Here is a 25,049-nt window from a genome sequence, read left to right as displayed (position 1 = left end):
CTTTTTGCTCATGCCTCGCGCCACGTCAGCGCCCACGCCCACGCCGAGGTCGGTCAACGTCGGCCACTCCTTAGGGGCACCATTTCCTGAGGGGGTGCAATTTTATAGTCTTGCCTCAGGAGCAAAATTAACTAGTTAGGGCCCTGTGCCTCTGTGAGCACACACGAGCGTGAGTGCGTGACACCCCCAACGCTCGGCACCGTCAGCCGATGATGCCCATCCGAACAGGCTTCACGCCTCCTTTTGCTGCCTGTAGCCCAACTAGAAACCTGCTCCCTTCTGTCACAAAGCCACATGTGGGTCCTGCAGCTTAGCAGGCCTGGGATGGAAGTTTCCATCCCTGCTGTACCCATCTTAGCATAGCCTGGGACCCTGCAAGCCCAAACAGCAGCCGGTCTTTATCAGCTCTAACCCATGCCTTGAGCTGGGAAACTACTGAGCCATAAACAAGTTTGGCCTTGGTCCCAGCTCATACAAGTGATAATAATGGCATTGAGCCAGGTACATGCACACCCGGTAAACAACTGTAGTAGAACTAGTGTAGGAAGCTCCATGCCCACTGAGTCTCACCAGGGACCTAGACCTTGAAGGGTGTCCTGAATCCCCCCAGCCGGAGCCACGTCCACTGTGGCTGGGCGTGAGATGACCGGAATGGGACTCCCCGCAAACCTACACGGGCATAAGCATTTCCCAGTGCCTGTTGCTCACTTCTATGCATTGATTTGCCTGTGCTGATGGGTTGCATTACTTTGCAGTAGCGGTGTAACCATCTGTCAGTATTAAGCCTGCAATAGCAGTGAGGTAGTGGGATTACTAAAAGCAACTTTCTATCCCTAATCAACTCTGTCTTGAAGCGAATCCACAACCTTGTTGGGCCCTTGGCCCTGTGACTTGACACCTTCCACTGGATGGGGCGCGACCGCCGCAGGGGCTGGGTTTGGAAAGCCTTCGCTGGTGGGAGTTTTGTTCTGCAAGCCCCACACTGAGGCTGGCTTAGAAGCAAACCCCATTCAGCACTTTCCAGGAAGCCATGTAAAAGGGCTGGGCTGGACCCAGTATGCTCTCATTTTTATCATCCATGTGCAGAATATTTTTATGTGCACCAAGGCATGTTCAAATGTGCACCACCACCAGAAACAAAAATAACCCCAGCTGTGGGCACACTGTTAATCAGCTGGGCGGCATCTGAATCGCTCCTGAGTGGCCGCACAAGTGCACAGTTTACAGGGAACACTAGTTGGACCCACTTTTCTCTCATGCCCCTAGAAGCAGGCAGCCAGCATGTATCCGGAGGCCACCGCTCCAAGTTCAAGCACTGACGGAAAGCTCAGGGTGATTCTGATTTGACCTAGACAAGTGTGTGTCCTCCACCAGTGTTCCCTGTAAGCTGTGAGCTTGTGCGGCCACTCAGGAGAGATTCAGATGCCACCCAGCTGATTAACAGAGTGTACACGGCTGGGGTTATTTTTGTTTCTAGTGGTGGTGCACATTCACACGTGCCTCAGTGCACGTAAAATTATTCTGCACGGGAATGGGAAAAGTTCACACTGGCATGAAAAAGTTTAGAGGGAACATTGCTCCCCACCCTCTTAAAAAGCCGCCTGCTCCCCATGCCAACGTGCGCATCTGCTTTCACAGATCGTTCATTTCCCAGCCAGAAAGGACTGTTTCATCACTAAATCTGGACTCCTGCATAACCCAGGCCAGAGAGCTCCCTCTTGCCCCCTCATGGAACCCGGTCGCTGGAGTCTGACCCCAGCGCCCTGCAGGAAGGGGTGGCTGCCTGCGTGCTCACTCACTGTGGCATCCCAGGGGGTTGGCGTTGGTGAGCTGAGTGAATCCGGGCTTGCAGAGATGGCAGTGGTCCCCTTGCACGTTCTCCTTGCAAACGCAACGCCCGGTCAGAGGGTCGCAGGCGGACCCTGGCACCGTGCCATCCGGGTCGCACTCGCATGCTGAAACACACACACCCAATTCTTAAACAACTGCAACAAGAAGCCCACGGAGCCATCACTAGATGGGGAGAGTGGGGCAGGGCCAGCCCTTCCCGGGGGATGCCACTTACGCAGACAGGCTTCCGGGTGGGTGATCTCTTGCCGCCGGTTGCGGAAGAAGAAGGTCTTGCAGAGCTCGCAGTTCCTCCCAGCGGTGTTGTGCTGGCAGTCGTCACACACACCCCCGCTCACCTCACCGCTGGCTTGGTACACCGCTGGGTCAAAGTGGCACGTCTCCGAGTGACCATTGCAATTGCACTCTAGTATGCAAGGAACACGCCATATAAGTGCTGCTCCTTTGGGAACTACCAGCAGCTGAAGTTCTTCCAGCTAGGCACTAGGTGGCACTCCATCCTTGTGCATCACATTCACAATCACTTCACCATACCCTGGCACTGGGAAAGGGCACTGGCAGGTTATGACTAGAGTCCTGCACAGATACAACATTTTGCATCCGCATCTGCTTCTGCAGCTGTAAAAATGAGCTGCAGATACAAAGAAGGTAGCCGCAAATTTGCAGGGTTCTAGATTCAAATGTGTATCTGCAGCCACATCTGTAGCCACAAAGATGAGCCACAGAGAGCTGCATCCCCACCCGCGGCTGTGGATACGCACGGCTAGAAAGTGGGTATCTGCAGAAGTGCAGGGCTCTAGTGATGCCATTGAGGAAGGCGGTTGCCAAGACGGAACGCTCCTTGGAGCACAGGGAGGGCTGCACAGCGTGTCAGGGCCCTGATCCTGATGGGGGAACTCTAGGCACTCCAGCAATCCTACGGCATCGCAGTGTACAATAAATCACAGGAGCAGACATTCCTGGGACTGACTGTGCAGAAGCCAGTGGTTTGGGTTCAAGGTCCATTATTATTCTGAACCCTTGAGCTGTTCTGATAATTGGACCCGGATTTTTGCCCCTCTCTAACTACTGCGATGCAACTGGCTTCTTACGATTCGGAAAGTCCTCAGCCTCCACCAGAGCTGGGTGTGCTTTTCCGAACTGAGCACAGACAGCAAGGGAGAGGGGAAGCCATTCACTCTGGCGTAGGTCTAATCGGGGGAGCTGCCCATTTTTCAACGTCGATGAGACGTAATGAAGAACCCAGGGGATTAAATTCAATGACCAGAGTTACATAGTACAAAGCCCAGCGGCTCTGTTGGGTTCGATGAGAGCAGCGGAGGGCGAGAGGAAAAGCCTGTGAGCACAGTTGGAAGAGAGGACAGACGTACGCCGGCATTCGTTGGGATTGCGGTCCTCTGCTGGTCTCCAAGGCTGCTCGTTGTAGAAAGCTGCGCAGCGGTCGCAGTGGGGGCCGGCGGTGTTGTGCTGACACACACACTGTCCGTGGACCTGGAAGAGAGAAACACAACTGCACAATTCATTCGCAGTCAGACTTTAGCTCCCGTGTCTTATCCCTCTGGTCTCTTACGGTTTGTCCACACTTACCAGGTTGAAGCACAGCCAGGGCAGCACATTAAACTGAAAGTGCAGCCACAGCACAAGTGCAGGGAGAGAGCTCTCCCAGCGCTCTATGGAACCACCTCCGTGAGGGGAGTAGCTCCCAGCACCGGTAGCGTGGCCCTCAGCGCTGTAGCCTGGTTCACACTGGGGCTTTACAGCGCTGTTACTTGCTGCGCTCCGGGTCTGGGGGAGAGGGTGTTTTTTCACAGCCCTGGCCAGAAAGTGACAGCATTGTACAGTGCCAGGTAGACTTGGCCTTACACACACACACACCCCTGCCACGCTGGCAGTAGCAACTGGCCCTGGCTCCACTCCTCGCCCTCCTCCCCTCCCTTGAGGCTCACTGACAAAGACGACAAGGCCTCTTCTTCCTGTCAGCCTGCCGGATCACAGCAGTGGGGGAAACTGCTTCTAGGAATTATTTGTAGAAATGGCCTAATGCTGTTAACACCAATTCCCCCCAGCCACACACTATCTCATGGCAGGGGACTAGTACATACAGCAGCAGGCAGAAGCCTTTAATGCTGAATGTCATTTAGGAATGGTCTTCTGGAGCAAGGGAAAGTGCAGGTTTCCAATGGCCCCGGGATAGAAAATGCTGTTTCACCCTCACTTCTATGATGTAGATCATAGAATACTAGGATGGGAAGGGACCTTGAGAGGTCATTGAGTCCAGTCCCCTGCCCTCACGGCAGGACCAAGCACCGTTAGACCATCCCTGGCAGGTGTCTGTCTAACCTGCTCTTAAATATCTCCCGAGATGGAGATTCCACAACCACCCTGGGCAATTTATTCCAGTGTTTAACAACCCTGACAGTTAGGAAGTTTTTGCCAATGTCCAAGCTAAACCTCCCTCATTGTAATTTAAACCCATTGCTTCTTGTCCTGTCCTTGAGCCCTGATTTACACTGCAGAGTTAGGTCAATGTAAGACGGCTTATGTCAACCGAATTCTAAGTGTCTGCACTAAAATGTCTCTCCTGCGGACATAACTCACCCCTACCCCAACGTAACTCCATCTCCACAAGAGGCATAAGCGCTTAGGTCGACGTTGATAGGTCGAGGCAGAGTCGGGGAACACACTCCATTGTTTACAACAACTTGCTGCCTTTGAGAAGCCATCCCACAATGCCCCAGACCAACAGTAAAGTTGGTGTCAACGCTCCTGGGGAGGACACGCACTGTCGTCATAAAGACCACAGCGTGGACGTGCAACAGCAGTTTAATTGCCGCTGCGACGGAAACGCAACATGACTTTGGTTTGGAGCGTAAACTTGCTCGGAGGAAGAACCTATGCAATCCACAAGCAGGACCTCCTGCGCATTTCCACCTTCCTCCTTGAGCATTAAAACGTTAACCACAGCCTGCTTTGCCTGTGCAAAAAAGAGCCCAGGTGAGTGCTAGACACACACCCCACATGTCCTCCTGGCTCAGGCAACATGCACTGATGTTGTCCTTCAGTTGGGATGGGGTCTGGGGTAAGGGGTCCTCCCTTCTAAGTGCTGACCATGCTCTGATGCACCACTGCCTGTCCCTGGCACTAGTGTGGAGGACAGGAGGTCAGGACTGGGGCCGGAGCCTGGTGTTAAGAGCAGAACCCAGGCATGGTACTGAGAACCGACGCATCGAATCACTTGCCGCCTGGTTTTCCCTTGTGTTCTCACCTGCATCACGGCACTGGGGTCCCTGGAGGGGGCGCAGCGCTCGGCGTGTCCATGGCAGAAGCAGCTTCCCTGCACCTGCATTTCGGACACAGCGTAGAAGGCGCTGGGCTGGCGGTAGCCCTGGTGGGGCAGGTGCTGTAGTTGAGTGAAGTTCACTCTCAGGTTGGTGAATTCGCCCAGGTCTGCATGGGAGAAGAGGACAAATGAGGAGAAAGCAGCAATGAAGTCACAGAGCAGCAGGGCAGGGAAGTGCCTGGTGCAGAAAACACCAGGTGTCAGCTGGGCCCCTTCTTTGGCAGCATCGGTACAGAGGCCAGGGAGAAGAAAGACTAAACTATTCTTCTCCCCTTGGGAAATATGTCTCCACGGCAGGCCTGCATGCAGCATGTCTGGGGGATATCGCACAGAGACATCTACTGCTCTGTGGGCTCATTGTTTAGAGCAGCGCACCCGCCACCAACATTCAAAAACAGCACCTGACCGTGCCACATCTTGCCCAGCTTTGCAAAGGCTGACTTAATGCCACCGGGTGCTTCGCTAGACCCGAAGGCCGATCACCCTCCCCTTTGCACATCTGTAGCTTGCAGAAGCCTAAGCAACCCTGCAATCCTCCTGCCCCCCAAAATATAAATGAGGAAATGTGCATACTACGAATGCTTTGGCTGCGAGATGTGGTGATGCCGGCTGCCAAATCCAGGGGGTTGAATTTGACCTTAGGAGAAGAACACAGAAGCAACAATTAAGATGGTTAAAGGGGGGAGGGGAGAATATGGGTCTTTCTTTTCACCTACCAACCATCTGAACAATGAAATGTCTGGTCAGGAGCTGCCTCTCCTGCAGAGAAGCAGTTCCTAGGTACCATGCTGGAGGGCAGATTACCATTGCTGAGGAGTTAGCAAAAATGCCACCAAAATGCCCAGCTGCCTGCAAATCATTAAGGGTATGTCTACACTTGCTCCCTATCTCAAAAGAGGGATGCAAATGTAATGGACCGAAATTGCTAATGAAGCGCGGGATTTAAATATCCTGCGCTTAATTAGCATAATTGCGTCCGGGCACCATTTTGAAATCGCATTATTGAGAAATAAAACACCCCATGTAGCAGGATTATTTCAAGAGAAAACCCTTCTCTCAAAATAACTGTTATACCTCATTGTATGGAGAGAAGGGTTTTCTCTCGAAATAACGCTGCTACACGGGTTGTTTTATTTCGCAATAATATGATTTCAAAATGGCACCCGGACGCGATTATGCTAATTAAGCGCAGGTTATTTAAATCGCACGCTTCATTAGCAATTTTGGTACTCTACATTTGCATCCCTATCTCGAGATAGGGAGCAAGTGTAGATGTACCCAAAGTGCCTTCACTCTCTACTTCCCCAAGAACACTCTCTCCGGTCACTGGCCAGTCTCACCACTGGACAGGACATCAGTGGAAGGATCTCTGCAGCTGGGTGGTGCCAGTGCCGAATGGTACTCCATGCATGGACAAAGAACGCTACTTGGAAGGAGATGGGGCTACTGGAGAGTTGGGAAAGCGAGATGTTGGAAAGGGAGTTGGCTACAGGATGTTGCGTTTTTTCCATGTTGGCACAATAAGGAAGCTGAACAATCAGTTGGCTTGACTCCCGGACTACATGACTACATGACTAGGGCAAAAACATTCCCGTGTTTTATTGTCTGAAGAAGCCCTAGAGGGTGGAGGCGAGCTCTTCCATTTGTCAAACACAGAGCGGTGCTTCGTTCAACAGCCCGCAGTGGCCACAGTCTCCCTCCCTAGCTTCTCCTGTCCTTTTCACATCTCCCCGCTTTCCTTTTAATCCAACAGAGAAGAACAATTCCCTCCACTGCACAGATCCCTGGGTGAAATTCCATGGCTGGTGCTACTCAGGGGCTCTGACGAGCTGATCACGTGGGCCCCTTCTGACCTGTGACTCTATGACATGCAGGGTTGGCCAACACCAATCATGGAATCTTAGAACAGGAAGGGACGTCGAGAGTTCAACAAGTCCAGTCCCCTGCCCTAATAGCACAGCCAAGCATCCCTGACAGGTGTCTGTCTAACCTGCTCTTAAATATCTCCAGGGATGGAGGTTCCAATCCATAGGCCATGAGCAACCAGAGGTTCCATAATCAGCCCACGCTGTATTCATGTTGAATATGAAATGCAGCCCAAAGAATCTCCTGGTATGCAACGCTCCCAAGGGCTCCCAAGGGCTTAATGCTGGGATCAAGACAGAGCACTGCATGCCGGGAACACAAGTCTTCACGGGGCACCCCTCCCTATCCAAGATGAGGGTGGCTGAAATCTGCTCTAGCTTATGGTCTTCTGGGTCCTGGCAGGCTACTAATCTGGCCCTCCCTGTGGGCCTGAGGCAGGGAGGATCACGTACATCATACCTTCCCCCCGTGCAGAGGGTGCCCCTGGTGGGTTTGCAGTTCCTGACAGCGGACGTCCTGCCAGCTCTGAGGGGAGCCCTGGGGGATCTGTGGGAAAGCGGCTGTGCAGTCAGAAGCCAGGTACTGATAGATCGTCCAGGTCTTGCCGAAGTCGGTGGAGCGCTCGATCAGCATCCCGGCTGGCAGAGGTGCCTGGAGGAGAGAGGGCGGGGATGGGGGAAAGAAGGCACAGATCATAGAAAGCATACTCCTCCCCACAACAGAACTGCCTTCTCCTCTCACAGCCCTACTTCCTTCTACAAAGCCTCCCCGGCCTGGGCCAGCTCGCTCCCTCGCCACTGCCCCTAGCCAGAGCCTGCTCCAAATCAACCCATCTCCCAGTGCTTGTGGCCTCCCTGCTGGCTGGTTGGCTGGCCTGATCAGGAACCAATATGGATGCACCCATGGAAGATCATGGAAGCTGGGTGTGGAGTCACCTCTAGAAAACAGCCAGTTCTTTATGGGTGATACAAATATACTGAAAGAAAAGAAAAGAAAAGAAAAGAAAAGAAAAGAAAAGAAAAGAAAAGAAAAGAAAAGAAAAGAAAAGAAAAGAAAAGAAAAGAAAAGAAAAGAAAAGAAAAGAAAAGAAAAGAAAAGAAAAACCAAGCAAGCAAACAAACAAACAAACATGTGTGGGGTGAGTGTTTTTACACTCACTTTCCAAATTAACTTTTTAAAACAATAATAAACTGAGCTCTAGAAGGAGCAGAATATATACTGGTGCCCTCATGCCAAGAGGGAGACATTTATTTGTCTGTCTGTCTCATCCGGAGCGTGGAGGGGGCTGTAGTTTTTACATTCTTCTCTGCTTGCAAGGGCCTATGGGCCCCTGCCATCAACATTTGCAGCCCAGTAACTCAAATGCAAGTTGCACACGTACCTGGAAGTCCAGCAGAATGTTGCTGAGCTGGAATTTTTTGTCGAGATCCAGCTGCAAGGAAACCTGATTCACATCTGAGGAGACATAAGAGGACAATTTTTGAGAGCTGCAGACCACAGGGACTTTAGAGAAACAAAACCTTCACCCATCAGAGCCAGGTCATTCATTTTCCTCTTTCCCCATAACCTGCCCAAACCAAAACCCTGTATGCTGAATTCACAACCCTCTCCTTGGTATTTCCATCATTAATAGCCACAGGGGAAATACTTCTGGTGCTTTCTAAATCACTCTTGTTCTGGTTTTATCAGTGATGGGTTCCTACTGGAGCCCAGAGTCAAACCACCACTTTGAGACTGTTCCGGTCCAGATCCAAATCCAGATCCACACTTCGTGGAAACAGATCCTCAAGCTGGTGTAACTCAACAAACATCCCTGGATTTCAGTGGGATTATTTATATCAAAGGTGCGTGTGAGAACTTTCACCATTGTGGTTGGAGCTGCTGGTGGGGAATTGCCTGTTTAAATGTTTTGGGTATTTTTAATCAGTAGATGCCAATTTGTCAAAACAGAAAGTTTTGGTAGAAATTTATCAGTTTGGATGAACATTTTGTTGAGATGGTTTCTCAGGGCTCATCTCCACTTACTGGCAGATTGCCACTGTGGAGATCAATCTCCCAGGGTTCGATTTAGCGGGTCTAGTAAGGACCTGCTAAATCGAACACTGATCATACCCTCATAAATCCAGTACTCCACCAGCTTGCAAGGAGTAAGGGAAGTTGACGGGAGAGTTTCTCCCATCAATCTCCCATAGTGGGCATGCTATGGTAAACTGATCTAAGGTACGTCGACTCCAGCTACGCTATTCATGTAGCTAAAGTTGCATATCTTAGTTCAACTTTCTCCTACCTATAGTGTAGTTCAGGCCTCAAGTGCAGAATGGAATTCCAGAGAAGTGGAAATCCACAAACCCACCAGGACAGCCAGCAGCCTAGGACAGGGAGCAGGGACTTGAAGCTGATTTCCCAACCCCATTTTCCCAGCAGCTGTATTGAGAGCTATAGATACGGTCCTAGCAGACCATGTGCCAGGCATGTATAACGGCAGTCCATAATGGAGACTTGTCGTTATGCTAATAAGTGGTCCATTATGTATAAAGCCAAGTAACACTGGCTGGCAGTCCCCAAGATGTGACTGATCACACCCACAAGGTGTCTGGGAAAAGCAGTTGCAGGTTCTGGGATGCATCCCAGCAGCTTGGAAGAGAATCCAGTACTGACCATTCTGGGACTGCCACCAGTGCATGTGTCCTTTGGAGGAAAGTACATTTTCCACTCGGTGACTGTTGTAAGCGTGAGGTATGCGGGAGTCACATCGGCAGCATTTCATCCTCCACTGGAAGGAAAAAGGAGACAAAGATCAGATCTGGACTGTGGGCAAGGGCCTGCAGATTCTGTAGCAAATGGAAACTAAATGCTGCTGCAAACTCTCTGGGCTATTCCTAGAACCTCGCTGAAGATGTGAGATAAACCCGCATTTTCTATTATATCAGAGATGAAGAGAGCTTAGTGAGTAAAGATCATCCCTTTTCTCATGTTGCTGGCCACCACCAAACTCTGAGGCTACATCTACACTACGAGTTTTTGCGGCAGAAAATATGCTAATGAGGGACTCATTAGCATGAGTCGCAATCTCATCGGTATACCTCCTTTTTTGAGGCATAAGGATCTTGCACAAAAAGGGGGTTTTGTGCAAAATGGCCCCACTGCTTGTTTTTGCGCAAAAACCCCTAGTGCAAAAATGGATCGGCAGAAAATATTCAAATGAGATCACAATTTATGCTAATGAGTCCGTCATTCGCATATTTTCTGCCGCAAAAACTCGTAGTGTAGACGTAGCCTAAGGGAAAACATAGGAGTTTTCCAGCATTGCAACATGAAACTTTGAGACTCGAACAAGCCACCCAAGACTGAAAACTGTACACGGTGCAGATAAATGGGCCATACTTGAGAAGGCAGCTTCCCACTCACTGACTACGCAACTTGTGAGGAATTTAGGGGCTTTTGGGCCAAAGAGTCGAAAAGCAGCTACTCATGAGGCAGGTGATTGTTGTTGTTGGGAGCCTATCATGGGCCTGAGCAGCATGTGAATGCACTTGCCTCTGTCAGGACTGGCAGGTGTCAGCCAGCTCCAAAAGGTGTTGGAGGTAGGGATGAAAGAGGTTAACCAGTTACCCGGCTGGCTGGACCGCACCTGTGGCACAGCAGGCTGGAACAGCACCCAATGGCTAACCAGTTAAACAAATAATTTAACTGGTTAACTATTTTAGTGGGTTTTTAATGTCCTTAGTCAGAGATTTGCTCTGGCAACAAGTCCAAGTACTCAGCACATAATGAGACCATAAATCCCATGAGTTCTGGAAGGAGTAAGAAACTCGACTTTTACTGTTCTTTATTTGTATGATGACTGTGCTTGGAGAACTCCCAGTCAGGGCCCAGCGCCCCATAGTACTGGCCACGACACAGACACGCTGACTAATACACACACACAATCCCTACCCCAAAGCATTTATAACCTGTGTAGCCTAAGCGATGCTTAACCAAGCCTGCCTCGTGGCATTCCAGCTTTTCTCTGGAATTTGTACCTGGAGAGGCTGATGGGGAACACTCGCCTGTCTTTCTCCTGACCTTGGGGGCTGTTTCCCCCTATCCTGAGCCTACATGTTTTGTATAACTTTTGGTTGCAACAAATCTTTTGAATACAAAGTTTGTTGCTGAAAAAATCCTACCAACTCTACCCACCCGTTCTCAGCGTTAGTGAGTCTCTTCCACATCAGCCAGTGGGGCTGTTTATTTGGGTGAACAGAAAAGGCCTTTATCTAAAATGCGACAGCTTAGTCCAGCCTCTTCTGCTCCCGGCCGAGCAAACAGCTTAGTGGGTGAAAGGTTAGTAGGTGGAAAGTCAAGCGGAGCAAAGTTCATCCCTTAATTTGAGAGTGTAATTCAAGAAGCAAACTGAGATGAAATGCCACAGCAGTTGGGCCACTGTGGGGTATGCACAAAGGATCCATCACAGACTGGTTTCTAGAGATGGAGATAAACAGGAACTACAGGGGGCCCCACAACTGTGCAGGGTCAGAGCAATCAGGAAATACGATAAACAAAGTTTGACAAAGCAGCAGCAGGGGAGTCCATAAAATTAAATTGGGGAAAACGGTTTAAACAAGGAATACAAGGCCCAGCAGAGGGAGGACCATGGCTGGCAGGTGGTACACCTGATCGTGAGCAGGCAAAATGAGACTCCTTCCTTTGAGAGTTCTCAGCCATGCTTGTAGCTGGCTCGTTACTTCACACTGACTCAGTAAACATTCTAGGCTTCAGAGCGACACGCAGACTAACTGACGACCCTTGAACTTAGCACAGAGTTAGATCTTCACCATGATAGGTCAGTGCTATCACAGGAGACCCTCATGATTAATGGAAACGCTATTCCTGGCTCATCGTATCGCAGGGGTCTACTGTCCTGGCCTGGGGGTGGGTTAGCGGGGACCAGGAGCCATGAGGAACACACCGGCCCCTGGTTCCCCACAGTTGACCTGAGACGCGATGAATTCTCAGTGGCCCCCAGCAGCTGTAGCGAGTTCCCTGCACCTGCCAAACTCACCAAGGGAGTCAGGAGCCATGGGCTCCCAGTATTTGTGAATTTCACCATTCGCGGTGGTGTCAGAAACACATCCACCACAAATGGCGAGGAATTAGACCAAAGAACCCAAGCAACAGGGTGTGTAACAGAACAAATTCCAGGCTAGAGTCTTAACTACTGGACCTTCCTTCTTCTCCTTCCTGACCCACAGAGAGATTCTGATGTATCCCTAAGTCTGGGGTATAAACAAAGCCCAACAACTCAAAGGAAGACCCTTACCCTCAATCTGCCATTCGTTGCCTGGGTTTGTCAGGAAACACATGAAATCTAGCAGGGTTTTCAATGGAAAACCATAGATCAGCCCCGGATCTATTCCACATTGCTTGAAAGTGACACAAACTGGAGGTCAAATTCAAACCTGACACTGCTCTGTTGAAGACAACAAAACCTCTCAATTAATGGAACTGCCGCTGCTCCCACCAGATCTGAATGGAGCTTCTGGTTTGATTTTAGTTTGTACAAAAGTCCAGAACCAGGAGAGTTGCAGGTAGATCTGCAGGTAGACCGTTAAAATAAGAGAGCTATGTGGCTATTGACAGAGTTGTTTCTGTGAATATTCATCCCTATTTCCAAATGGATTCACGTCAGCTGTGTTCGCACCCTTTGTGGTCACTTTCTGTAAATACCCTAACATGGGAGTGTCCTTGCAGGAACAGCTGTAGAAACAGCCCATTTTAAACTAAAGTGGTAAAACAACCCAGAAAATGGCATCTATTCAAAAGCAGGGACAGCTGCCCTGGAAGAAGGGAGTAAAATGGCGCAGCCAGAAACACATCCTTGCCCCCTGCACCTCCTAACCGAGAAGTGTACCAAAGACTGCCCCATGCTCTGGGTAAACTAGGACCTAGCCTGTCGCCCTCCTATCCCAAACCTTGGGGTGGGTGGGGGGGGGGGGAGGAACTACACAGTGGAACTAGCCAGAGACTCCAGATAGGTAGAGCAGCTGAAACTTTTGACAGTTTTGACAGAACTCTCTCTGCCCGATGCTGATTGGCTGTTTGCCCTCGCCCTCCATCTCACTCACGATCTTTTCCCCGTAGCACCCTCCATACTTGACCGTCTTCTCCCCTGCCCTGTACGCCTTACTAGGGATGTAAAATACCATTCAGTTGGTTAACCAGTTACATGTAGTATTTCACCAGTTAACTGCTCCAGCTGCTCCAGCCCCCACTGGTTAACCGGAACTAGCAATTATCACCAATTAAGAGTGATGCTTACTGGTTAACTGGTTAACCTTTCGCATCGTTACTCCTTCCCCTCCTTCCCTCCAGCATCCTCTCTCCCTTCACTTTTCTTTCCATTTAGAAGATCTCCTCCCTCCCAAAATTCATGGCATTTGCCGCCATCAGACAGTGTCCTCAACTTGAGTGTTATACTCTTTCCCCCACCCGAGGTCTGTCGGCTCTATGAGGATTAAGTGCTCTTTGGAGCCAGGACCGTGCAACTCTAGTTTTGAACAGGACAGTTTTGATTGGTTCTTAGGCACTACCCTAGTAAATACGATTAATAAGAATAAAACACTTCCCATTCATAATCCTGAGAGTTATGTTCACCCACTCTAGGAACAGGAACAAATACCATTTATCCAATAATAGAGTTCATATTTCAGATTCTGATTACTCACAAATTAATCACAGAGATGCTACAGACCAGGGATAATCTGCAAAAATTAACAGAAAATATCCAATAAAGATTAAACGTGAGAAAATTGCTGATGTGATGAGAGACAGCCCGAGGGAACAGACCGGCCAGATTCATCATACAAATTATTCATTAGGAATTATGCTAATCATTAGGTCTTTGTTAAGACCATGTCATACAGACTTTGGCACAAGAAGCTCCTAGCAGCTGAAACACAATATTGGGTTTAGCAATCAAGCTTTAAATGCAGCTCCATATAAAGCCATAGTAAAAAAACATCTAGGTCAGACTAAAACCACTGAAGCTCAGCTCATCGGGAATTTCTTTCCTAAGCCAAGCTCTGTTTCAATTTACTGGCAAAGACACCCCCCCCCCCCCCGCCCTCCCGCCCACACACAACCCCCTTCCCTTGGTGCTTGAGTGACGTGGCGCTCTTGAAATCCCACCTGTTTTTGCTCAACATCACTCTGTTACTGTGTGAAAGGTCTGCCTGCCGCAATCAATTGGAGCCTGGCATTGGCCAAAAGCAGCGTCAAGGCCCTGGCTGAGCTCCCCCCAGCCCCTTGCCTCCCCACCAGACCGAACACGTCCTCACTGAGAGACCAAAATAATCATGACATGAGGCAGCAGACGAGAGTGTTGAAATCTCACCCGCCTTTTTTTTTTTTTTATCTAAAATTAATGTTGGAAGCGAAACCACATTTTGCTGGCTCTAGACAAACTGGGTAACTTTTGCATTGCACAAGAAGCGCATTTTGCCATGAATCTTGAGCTGAAAGCAGAAACGTATGTGTCTCAAAGTTCCCCAGGACAGAGGGAATTACTGGATATTGCAATAGGACTGTAGATTACACAGAGAAAACCTTTTTCCATCTGCTTCTCTCACTGCACCATTATAGAGTTCACTATAGATTTGTTTAGGGTTCATTTTCCCAGGATACATGGATAGGGAACTAGACTGGAAGGAGATAAAGATTTGTTCCAAGCCCTGCCAGAAACCTGCTGTGTGATCTCGGACAAGTCACTTCACCTTCCTATTTTTCTGCAACTGGGTGCACACAAATGTAGGCACAAGTTGTGCTCACAAAAGGAGACCGAGGGAAAATTTGCCCCAACGTTAGATGAGAGATTAACGACGGGTAGATAGAATTGCATGCACTTAAGTGAGGCCTCAGAGCTTGTGTCTGGGTATCAGAGATTGTGTGTTAAGTGGCTGGTTTGCACATATTCTGAGTGAGGGTACGGGTGGCTTTGTGTGCATGTCCAAAGCACTAACATCTTCCTACAGAGGCAAAACTAAGCTGTCAGAAGCTTTGCACACCTCCACTCTGTCCTTGTTTTCCAGTGACCTTGTCAGCCAATGGCTGCTTATCCTCGCAGTGCAGGTTAAGGGTAGGGAGAGGTTATCATGCCACTTAGAGAACTGTAAGCTGACAGACCGGCCAGAAGTATTTTAAATAGCTGTAGCTGCCAATTTATTACTGGCTTAGAGCCCCTAAAATAGAACCTCCTGGTGCATACACCAATATAAACTAGAATTACTCATCTCTCAGGAAAAACGGAAAACTTCCTCCCTGTCCAGCCCTCTCTGGCCGTGGTATGGAGACCCATGATTTCTCTTGACTTCAGGGCTACATTTTTGACTCAGCTTCTAGAGGCATCAATGTCAGTTTGGCTGCCAAAATCCAGCCTCCCCTCTTGGGGCCTTGCATGATGAGAGCTTTTATGAAAAGTGTTATTGGCTAGTCTGAGCTGAAAAACTTCAGGTATTTTTTAAAATACACAGGCTTGTCAGGAACAATAGCAGTGGCCAGCTACATCATCTCAGGACAAGGGCTCCCAATGAAGCTGGGTCATGTATCATTCCAATGTATTTTAATTCCCCATTAACAGCCAATATATGAAAAAATTATGCCAGACCTGTGTGGGTAGTCTCATTACACCAATAAAGCACCCCATCAAAACAGAGACTCCCCAAAGCTTTTCAACAGAGAGCACTGAATAAATACTGACCAATACGTCACCCTTGCTCCAGCTCCAAAGATCTGAGGAGGTTGTTTTCGTTTGGCATCCCACCCCGGCTCCCAACTTGCACTTTGATTTTCAACCAGGATGCCCTTTGGTTCTATCTGAAGCCATAATTCTGCCCAGGCTTGTTATAAATTGGGCTGATATCAGCTGAGGTATGAGCAAGCTTTTTAGCTAAGCCGGCATATGCTAGGGTCTGTAATTACACCCAAAACCAGGCAACACTCATTCTCACCACTTACAGAATTTCCCTAATAGCCTGAAAAAAGAGAAAACAGTTTTGTTATTGCCTACGCAGCTACTGAGTTGATCTGATATTTCTTCTGAGGCTAATACAGGCCAAAATCATTGTGGTCTGATAACCTGAGTGAAATCCATTAGGTGATTTATGATTGATTCTTTGTTGGCAAGGCGGGACAGATAATATTTTTACTAGAACATTTACCTGGCATTGCTTGGGTCCTTAACTCAAATATTTTTTGTATTTCTTCATTTAAATCATTGCTTTGGGGTGGGTCGGGGGATGAGGGGTTCAGGATGGAGGCTGCCCTGGAGAGAGAGGATGACCCCAGCCCTCTCTCACCACAGCAGCTGAGGCCAGGTGAGAAGTACTCGCAGCAGCGAGCACAGCGGAGGGGACAGACAGACAGAGAGACACACAAACAGACAAAATCTCTCAAATATATAGTAGATAGCTGTCCCCCAGCTTTGCCCCTACTGGCCCAGTGGGGTTATAGCTGTCCCAGTTCCCATCCCTGGCCCTTTGCTGCCCCCTTGTAGTCATTCTGCAATATAGCTGTCTCTGCTACCAGACTCCTCCCTTTCCATTTTATGAGAAACACATCCCATTGTCCTGGCACAATCAAATCCTGGCCTTGCTTTAAGTTAGGGTAAGAGGAAGCTTGGGCTATTGCTTCTTGTGCGCCATGTCATCTGTAGGTAAGCTCACTGCATTGCTAGGAGAACAATTCGGTATAAGGAACCACTTGGATCAAAGACTCAGCTTTGCTTGTTTCCCGTGGAACCAGCTTTTCCTCAGTGATGTCTAAGGTATTACACTGAGCCTTTCCCCAAATAAATATTCCAATAAGACCTTGGCTCCCAAAGCTGTGACAAGAACGGTCCTCTGCTCTGAGCCTAATTCATTTGGAGTCTGATTCATTATCATATTGAGAGCTTGGCAGTTTAACCAGAAGTCACTCGAAGACAAGAGCGCAATCATTTCAGGTTAATGGCTCTCGCTTCCTCTGGGGAGCTTAATCATCTCTATATTTTAGCATGACTCCCTTCCTGCTTTCTCACAATTAACACACAGCTCCACAGTGGAGGCTTATCATAAGCATTTCTAATCAAGAAACACGTCTAATAGCAAACATCTTAAACAAACACCTACAAAGTATTTGAGGACGACTGCATGAAGCCTGATCACAGCAAGAACAGACATGTGGTGCATGCATTTCTAACTACTTAAGACCAGACCTGTTACTCTTCTTCATGGGGAATAATACTTTGCCCCAGGACTGATTTCAGTGGCGGATAGAAAATCAAGGAAGGACACACATAAGGTTTCCTTTCAAAAACTAACTGAGGACATCATTTACATTTAAAAGAGAAGCTTTTTAAAACATGCAGAAGATAATATTTTTGTTAATGAAACCCTAATAACCTGTGAAACTCTCTGACACTAGATGCTAACAAGGCAAACATTTCTATAAACCTGTAACTAATCATAAGAATGAGATTAGCTCCTACAGTTACACTAATCATGATAAACATAAGATGCTCACATCTTTGTTTATAAAGAGTATCTGGATATAATTGAAAAATACATCCAAAACACTGAAGTGGCAGGACATATTCACCCCATATCTCATAAGCCTAATACATCTGGGGGTCTAATTAAGCAACACTCCGTTCATTAGCTTTTCTGAAAAGCAAACATGTGAGCACCCATTTTGATCATTTAGAGTCAGTTCAGTCATCAAGTCCCCTCAGCAAAGTATGATTTAAGATCTGCTAGCACACCAATCTAAAGGAACCATATAGTTTTGTTTAACCACACATGCAAAAGTATGTTGAGCAGCCATCAAATGGTAACAGCAAGTGGCCCAGCATTGGGATCAATGACATATTCCCTTTTACTGATATCTTCTATTAGGCAGTAGCCAAAATGTTTAAGCGCCTGGAGCAAGATGGGTGCTAGGAATGAACCAAAGACTGATGGAGAGAGCTCTGCGCAGATACAAAATTTGCATCCGCATCCATATCTGCAAAAATGAGCTGCAGATATCCCCATCTGCAGATGTGGGTATGCATGGATATAAGTGCTCTCTTATCCGCGGATATCCGCGGATTTGCAGGGCTCTACTGATGGATGAGGTGCAGCAGCACCTTAGCAGATTGTCCGTGTATAGCTCTCATTTGTCATTCAAAGATTCTCCCCTGTATTACGGCCCCCTAGCCCTGCGTTTTGGGGATTAGGTGTATCTCTCATCAGAGATATCACTTCACACTTCCTCCCCTGCCATGCCTACATTACACAGTCCTGTTATCACTCCATATCTCACCACGATAAAGATGTCTTCTCACTCTTCCCGGCTGTTATGCATTGACTGCTTAGCAAGATAATGAAGGGACTATCCTTGACCTTATGCAAACAAGGTTTGAGTATTCAAGGTCTTTCATACAATAAACCTCTTGAGAAAGTTTGGGTGGCAGGGTCATCCGTAATCTTCGCAGATTAGCAGCCTCACCAAGGAAAGCTGAGACCCCAGCAGCACCTCCCAAATGTGGATTTGTTTCTATCCAGCATTGTGTGCATTTCAGGAGATTTTTGCAATGAAGTGCAAGGAACTTGGGGTGCTGCAATAAACAACTACCACAGAGCGAGCAGCAAACTCACATTTATTTCTAAGATGAGGCTACTCTTTTATGCCTTCTGTGCTCTGCAGTCATGCAGGAAAGTCACAAAGATTCTCAGTGGAGCACGGCTAGCCCGATGCCCCATCAACTGCGCCTCTGCATTGTAGCCTGTATAATTTCCTTATGGTTTTGATTATATGCTTATTATAATAAGTTTCTGTGGATTATATTGGCAGTTTGGCTGTATCGCCATTCGCAAGAGGCTGACAGGCCACATTGTGTATACTGAGCTAAGGCAAAGCCAGCATGCACACACTTGGGACCTTTCACCCAGATCGCAAAGTCAATGGTATATATATTCTAGACCTTTCACCTAGATAAAGCGACCTTCAGTGGTATAGGAAGCTTCCAAGAATACCCTCAAACTTAGCAGAAAAACCCGAAATAACTGGTTAAGACCAGACTGAATAACCGGGTAGGACAGAAATAACAACTGAGACAGACATCCACAAAAAGCCCACAGTAACGAACTGACGAGTATGATAACAAGTTGAGATCAATGATATACTGACCTATTAGAAAAAGACACTTCATCATTAGTAAGGTGAGGAAATAGAAATAAGGAGAAAAGGGAACATCCCCTACTGAATATGCATCAAACATAAGAACATCAGCATAACCCATGATGAAAATGCCATCCTAGCCTAGGGGCGGTAGAAGAAGACAACATAGGCCTCGGGTGGTGCCGGAGTGAGTCCACTGGTGATGATGGGGAAGATGAAGGTGATGAGCAGGAGGATGGCTAACACCTCGGTGGAATGGTGTGAGTATAGGGGATGGAAATCGAGACATCCCCCATCTCCCTTATGGAATTGGGCTGTTTGTGCAAAGTGTATTAATAAACTATACTTGTAAATACACAAGAGTTCCAATAGGGTGAGTGTTGCACCTGTGCACATCAGTGGTCCCCGTCACGGAATAATTAAATACTGGGCCTGATCCTGGGATAAAGGATCTGACAGCCCTAATGGTGGTCACTGGACATTCATGCGTACTTTTAGATCAGGCAACAGCGTTCATATCAAAGCAAGCTGCAGGGCACCGGCGCCCACCCCAGTGCACTCAAGAACAGCAGATCTTGTGATTAAGGGGGAGAGTTTCAAAGACCAAAAAAACCCAGCTAGACACTGACCTCCCATTGAAAATCACTGGGAATTGGGTACCTGCCTGCTACGCGTGTTATGCCTCAGAGAGGTGTGAGTTCAACATCTACCCCTGCCATACACTGACGGTGTGACCACAGACCCGAGACATGTCACAATCTCTCTGTGACCCTCACCACATCCTTTCTTGGCCACTTTGCCCATCTTAGCCAGCAAGCTAATGTCTCTCACGGGGGGGCCCTGATCTTGACAGAGGCCTCTGGCTGCCACCAAATACAAATAGCAAATAGAAAGAAAGGGTAATTTGGGGAGGGGGCTTGAGATTTTGGATTTAATACAGCAGGTCGTTCCTGTGACTGGAAAGGGAGCCAAGTGAAGACGCAGCAGACATAGGGTAAATAGATCAGCAGGCCATGCTGTTGAGCCAAGCTTCACAGGAATACGTGATTCTGGGAAGGAGCCCAAAGCCCTGTAACAGGGGGTGTAGGCTCAGGAGTGAACTGAGCCCCCATCAGTCAAATCCCCTGAACTGGGCATTGACGGAAGGACAGGCAGTTGCCGGAAGGCCAATTAACTGACTGCAGATACAGTTTGGGGGCTAACTGGTTGGGACCATCCCCAGCAGCTGGGACTATATCAGCTAGTTTTGTGCCCCTTCCCAAAGCACGTAGGGACTGTGGATGTACCTAAAGAACCCAGCAGGCCCAGACTCTGGTAGTGAGGGGACAATAAAATACAGCGGTGGGGAAAGAGACCTGGTTTTGTCTTGATAAACTGCTAAGGCTGGAAAGGCCTCTCAGGGGATCACTCTCTGATAAGCCTGTTGAGGTCAATGAGACTACTCACATGCTTAGCCAAATGGCAGAAGGAGGGCCCTCCTCAATCCAGGTGAAAGCCGAGCCCTGTTGAAATCCATGGCAAAACTCCCATGGATTTGCACAGGGACACAGTTTTCCACCTGGGGGTTGAATCAGAACTGGCTCTGTGCAGGCAGGCCAAGGAGGGAATCATAGAATCATAGAATACTAGGACTGGAAGGGACCTCGAGAGGTCATCGAGTCCAGCCCCCCGCCCTCATGGCAGGACCCAGCACTGTCTAGACCATCCCTGCTAGACATTTATCTAACCTGCTCTTAAATATCTCCAGAGATGGAAATTCCACAACCTCCCTGGGCAATTTATTCCAGTGTTTGACTACCCTGACAGTTAGGAACTTTTTCCTACTGTCCAACCTAAACCTCCCTTGCTGCAGTTTAAGCCCATTGCTTCTTGTTCTATCCTCAGAGGCCAGGAAGAACAAGTTTTCTCCCTCCTCCTTGTGACAGCCTTTTAGATACCTGAACACCGCTTTCATGTGTCCCCCCTCAATCTTCTCTTTTCCAAACTACACAAGCCCAATTCTTTCAGCCTTCCTTCACAGGTCATGTTCTCTAGACCTTTCATCATTCTTGTTGCTCTTCTCTGGACCTTCTCCAATTTCTCCACATCTTTCTTGAGATGTGGCACCCAGAACTGGACACAACACTCCAACTGAGGCCTAACCAGCGCCGAGTAGAGCGGAAGAATGACTTCACGTGTCTTGCTCACAACACACCTGTTAATCACCATGGAGATTGCCCTCCACTCATCACTCACTAAGATGGCATCCCTGGTGAGGAGGGAGGCATGTTAAGTGGGGAGTGGGTGAGGATGTTAGAGAGAAACCCTGTAATCTCCACTGGGATTTTACTTTGTGTCAGCAAACATACAGTAAGAACACACCTTTTTTTCCTAGTTCAGACAAGACAGCTTGTAGTTGGGACATGTTACTCGCTCAAGGCAAACTCGTGGCTCCCCCTTAACCTTTGCCATCATGTTGCTGACACAAGTTAAAATATGAACTGTCCGGTCTTCACCAGGAATTTACCTCATGTTAATTATCTCACAGGAGCCAAGACTTACCCTGTCCCATGTGAAATACTATGCTGAGTATTTAGATAAATTAACAATATGTGGGCCAGTCCAAATCCCAAGGAAATCAATACGATTCTTTCCATTAATATCAATGGCTGCTGCATCATGCTCTAGTCTCCTTTTCCTAGCACCAGCCTTCCCTTGGCAATGATTTGTTTTAATTCATTGTCTCCCACTTTTCCATCCTCCTCTCCCAAGTTCTAAGTGTTTTTCCGAGGAGCTTTTAGGTTTGTCAGAGTCTCCTCCTCTCTCCCTTCTCTAAGAGCTATCGACCCTTATTTGCTATAAATGGCATCACTGGACTTCGCTCTGTGCCTGAATTTCAGGTCCTGACCTGGCAGCCAGTGGGTATGAAGGATAAAGGTTAGAGGGAATCACAGTCAGAACACTGGAGGCAGACTGCAGAGCGGGGGGCTGGGATGAGGCCAGCATCAAGACTCCAACCAGGATTGCAAAAGAGCACACATTGGGACAATCCAAACTGGCACCAAAATCAGACAGCACACAGTGGCCAGAAGGCAGGCCAAGGGGAGGGAGCCACAGGGGAGACAGAAGGAGAGCAAGCCCTTATTGAACGACCTCTGCTGAGGCTGCAAAACAGACTCTAAAATTGCAGCTCTTTGGCACAGAAGAAGTCACATAGCACTGCTGTCTAATAAGCGTGCACGGGAATAAAAATGGGAATGAATAGAACAAGCTTTGGTATGGGGGAGGGAGAAATTCACTGCATTGTTTCATCTTATTTTAAGGCAGTAGGGGTATTTCAATAGGGAAACGATTAGGGAATGCGGAGTGGTCCTACGAGCAAAAGCTGAATAAGTCATGACACTCATTGGTCACTGAAGTTGGGAAAGAAGGTGACAATGAGTGTCCACACTGGCACGTTTTGCCCCCCAAAACTGCCTTTTATTAAAAAAAACAGTGAGGCTACATCTATACTACGAGTTTTCTCAGCAAAAAGATCTGTATACCTACTTTTTTGGGGCATAAGGATCTTGAGGAAAAAGGGGTTTTACACAAAAAGAAAACATCCACGCTGCTTTTTTTTGTGCAAAAACCCCTAGGAAAAAACAGATTGGCAGAAAATATGCAAATGAGATCATGACTCATGCAAATGAGTCCTTCATTAGCATATTTTGGCTGAGAAAACTTGTAGTGTAGACATAGCCTGAAGCGTACACACTGCAATATGACTTTTGTGGGGAAAAATACCCAGTTTTGATGACAAAAGCATTCCACCCCCTACAAGAGACTTGTCTTTATTGTCAAAAAAAGAGCTAGTGTGGACTCTGCTGTTTGTTTTGTCCAGAGAACTGGCTTCTACCACTATCCCACAATGCCTGCCCTGGTGGCTCTGCTTAGTGTTTTGTGATCTCTGCTGTCCTGTCAGTATGCTCCCCTCCCCTTTCAAAGTGTGAGCTGCTCCATTTGGGGAACAAACAAAAAGAACAAATAATTGGAATGCTCCTCTTTTGCCCTGCTAGGGACACAGTGGCAGGCCAACTGCAGCTGCAGGGGATGGGGACAGGCTGCTGTGCTGCTTTGACATTCCTCAATGGGGAGAGCTCATACAGCTGCTCATGAGGCCGCTCTGAGCAGCTGAGAACGCTGTGGGAAAATGCGGCGGAAATTCCAAAAAGCTCTGCTTTCCCACGACTCTGCTCTGTGGGATACTCATCCACCTTGCTTTGCTCCAACAGGCAGAGCCAGCAGTGTGGCCATGAAATGCCAACAATGGGAGGCAGAAAAACCGGTTTGACCAGTTTTCACTTTTCCAAGTCCACAGCGCTTTTGTCACCAAACCTTCCCAGTGTAGACATAGCCTGAGCCTATCCTTTCTGTAAGGGGATGCCAGGGGAAATAAAGAATCACACACAAAAAACAGGGGAGATTTCTCCTCTAAATTGTGCTGCCATCTCAGTTACCTCAAACCAAGGGCTTGCTTCTGCATGATACTAGGTGTGACCTGGCCATCGTTACATTTCTAAGGGATCTGAGGCACTCAGGGCTTCAGGCAATAGGGCCCTAAGGCTGGTTCCGTTTGAGCTGCATTTTTGGAAGCAAAGAATTAGTGTCTGGATTGTTATCGTGCAGTGGGCTTGGTTCTGCTCTCTCTGAAATCAGGTGGGATGAGGGAACATCAGGATTGAAATAAGAGATTTTTCAGGCCACCAGGGTCCTCTGGTCTGAGCTGTCCGATGCAATCCAAAGATTCTCACCCAATAATTTCCACATCAAGCCCACAACTTCTGTTTGGATTACAGCATACCTTTCAGAAAGACTTAAAAACAGATTGCAAAGGAAAATGTATCACCTCCCCAGGTAAGTCAATGTTGTTATACTGGTTTAAGCTTCAGCCTGTTATATCTACCATATGCAGACCACCAACTTTTGGAACACCTTTGTTCCCTACAACAAAGGACAGGGATGGGGAACCTAAGCCCCAGGAGCCAGGGGTGGCCTGTGGCTTGCCTGGATCCAGCCCCTGAGGCTCAGGGCTCCCCCTGTAGCACTGGGGACCCCACGCTGGAGCTCCAGCCCCACCCCACTGCCCCACCGTGGGGATGGAGCACACAAAATCTACTAGCATGAGCCCCCTTAGGTTCCCGCGTGGGAAGGGAATGTGGGAGTGTCTTTCTCCTCCTCAGTCGGGCACCACATCAGAGAGGGGTTCTTTTTCCTTTTTTTGCTTCTCCCTTGTGTGCAGCCCCGACTGATTTTTCTGTGGGTCAGTGGCCCCCGATCCAAAAAAAGGTTCCTCACCCCTGAGCTAGGAGAACATATTATTTATTTAAGGGGAGGTTTCAACAGCACCAGAGGAGTTAGGTACCACTGAAAGTAAATGAGAGTTGGACACTTAACTCTCATTTGTGAACGTCTCCCCCCTTTCCCCACCGCCCTCCTTTATTAAAACCAGGGGATAAAGTTTCCAAGCTTTGCAAACCCTCGAATCCCCAAAGGCATCACCCATCCCTGCTTACTTTAAATCGAGGGTCTGCACCGTGAGCACATGCAGTTTCTTCCACAGTAAGTTAATCGTCAGAGGTCCAGTCCAGACAGAAATGCTCACAGCTAATTGCTGCCCCATTCCTCCCCAAATAAAATGTCCCCTTAAGTGCATTTTGATGGGATTTTGTGCCCAGCTGTCTGGCCTCAGAGCTTCCACCCTGGGCGAGTCTTGGACACCCATCAACGTCTGTCATGGAAGTTGAGTTTGGTTAGATAAGCATCCACCAGATGCTCCTCTGAACTTTCTGGGCCTGCAAGA

At 48.3% G+C, this 25,049-nt stretch overlaps 1 protein-coding gene across 8 annotated transcripts in view; it reads right to left on the bottom strand.

Moving 5' to 3' along the window:
• Positions 1-25,049, bottom strand: part of LAMB3 (laminin subunit beta 3) — a 132,997-nt gene that overhangs the window by 25,439 nt on the left and 82,509 nt on the right. For 6 of the 8 annotated variants that reach the window (XM_075910038.1, XM_075910039.1, XM_025182444.2 and 3 more), the window contains 8 exons: positions 9,713-9,827; positions 8,436-8,509; positions 7,514-7,705; positions 5,762-5,825; positions 5,114-5,295; positions 3,219-3,339; positions 2,066-2,254; positions 1,800-1,955 (listed from right to left, as the gene is read on the bottom strand). In XM_075910038.1, the coding sequence (XP_075766153.1) occupies positions 1,800-1,955; positions 2,066-2,254; positions 3,219-3,339; positions 5,114-5,295; positions 5,762-5,825; positions 7,514-7,705; positions 8,436-8,509; positions 9,713-9,827 (1,093 nt within the window). Of the gene's footprint in view, positions 1-1,799; positions 1,956-2,065; positions 2,255-3,218; positions 3,359-3,435; positions 3,663-5,113; positions 5,296-5,761; positions 5,826-7,513; positions 7,706-8,435; positions 8,510-9,712; positions 9,828-25,049 lie in introns of those variants that run through there. The other 2 variants (XM_075910040.1, XM_075910041.1) reach the window with 2 other exon arrangements.

Source organism: Pelodiscus sinensis, chromosome 27, assembly GCF_049634645.1.
Source record: "Pelodiscus sinensis isolate JC-2024 chromosome 27, ASM4963464v1, whole genome shotgun sequence".
Classification (NCBI taxonomy): domain Eukaryota; kingdom Metazoa; phylum Chordata; order Testudines; family Trionychidae; genus Pelodiscus; species Pelodiscus sinensis.
This window is presented reverse-complemented; position numbering and strand designations above follow the sequence as displayed.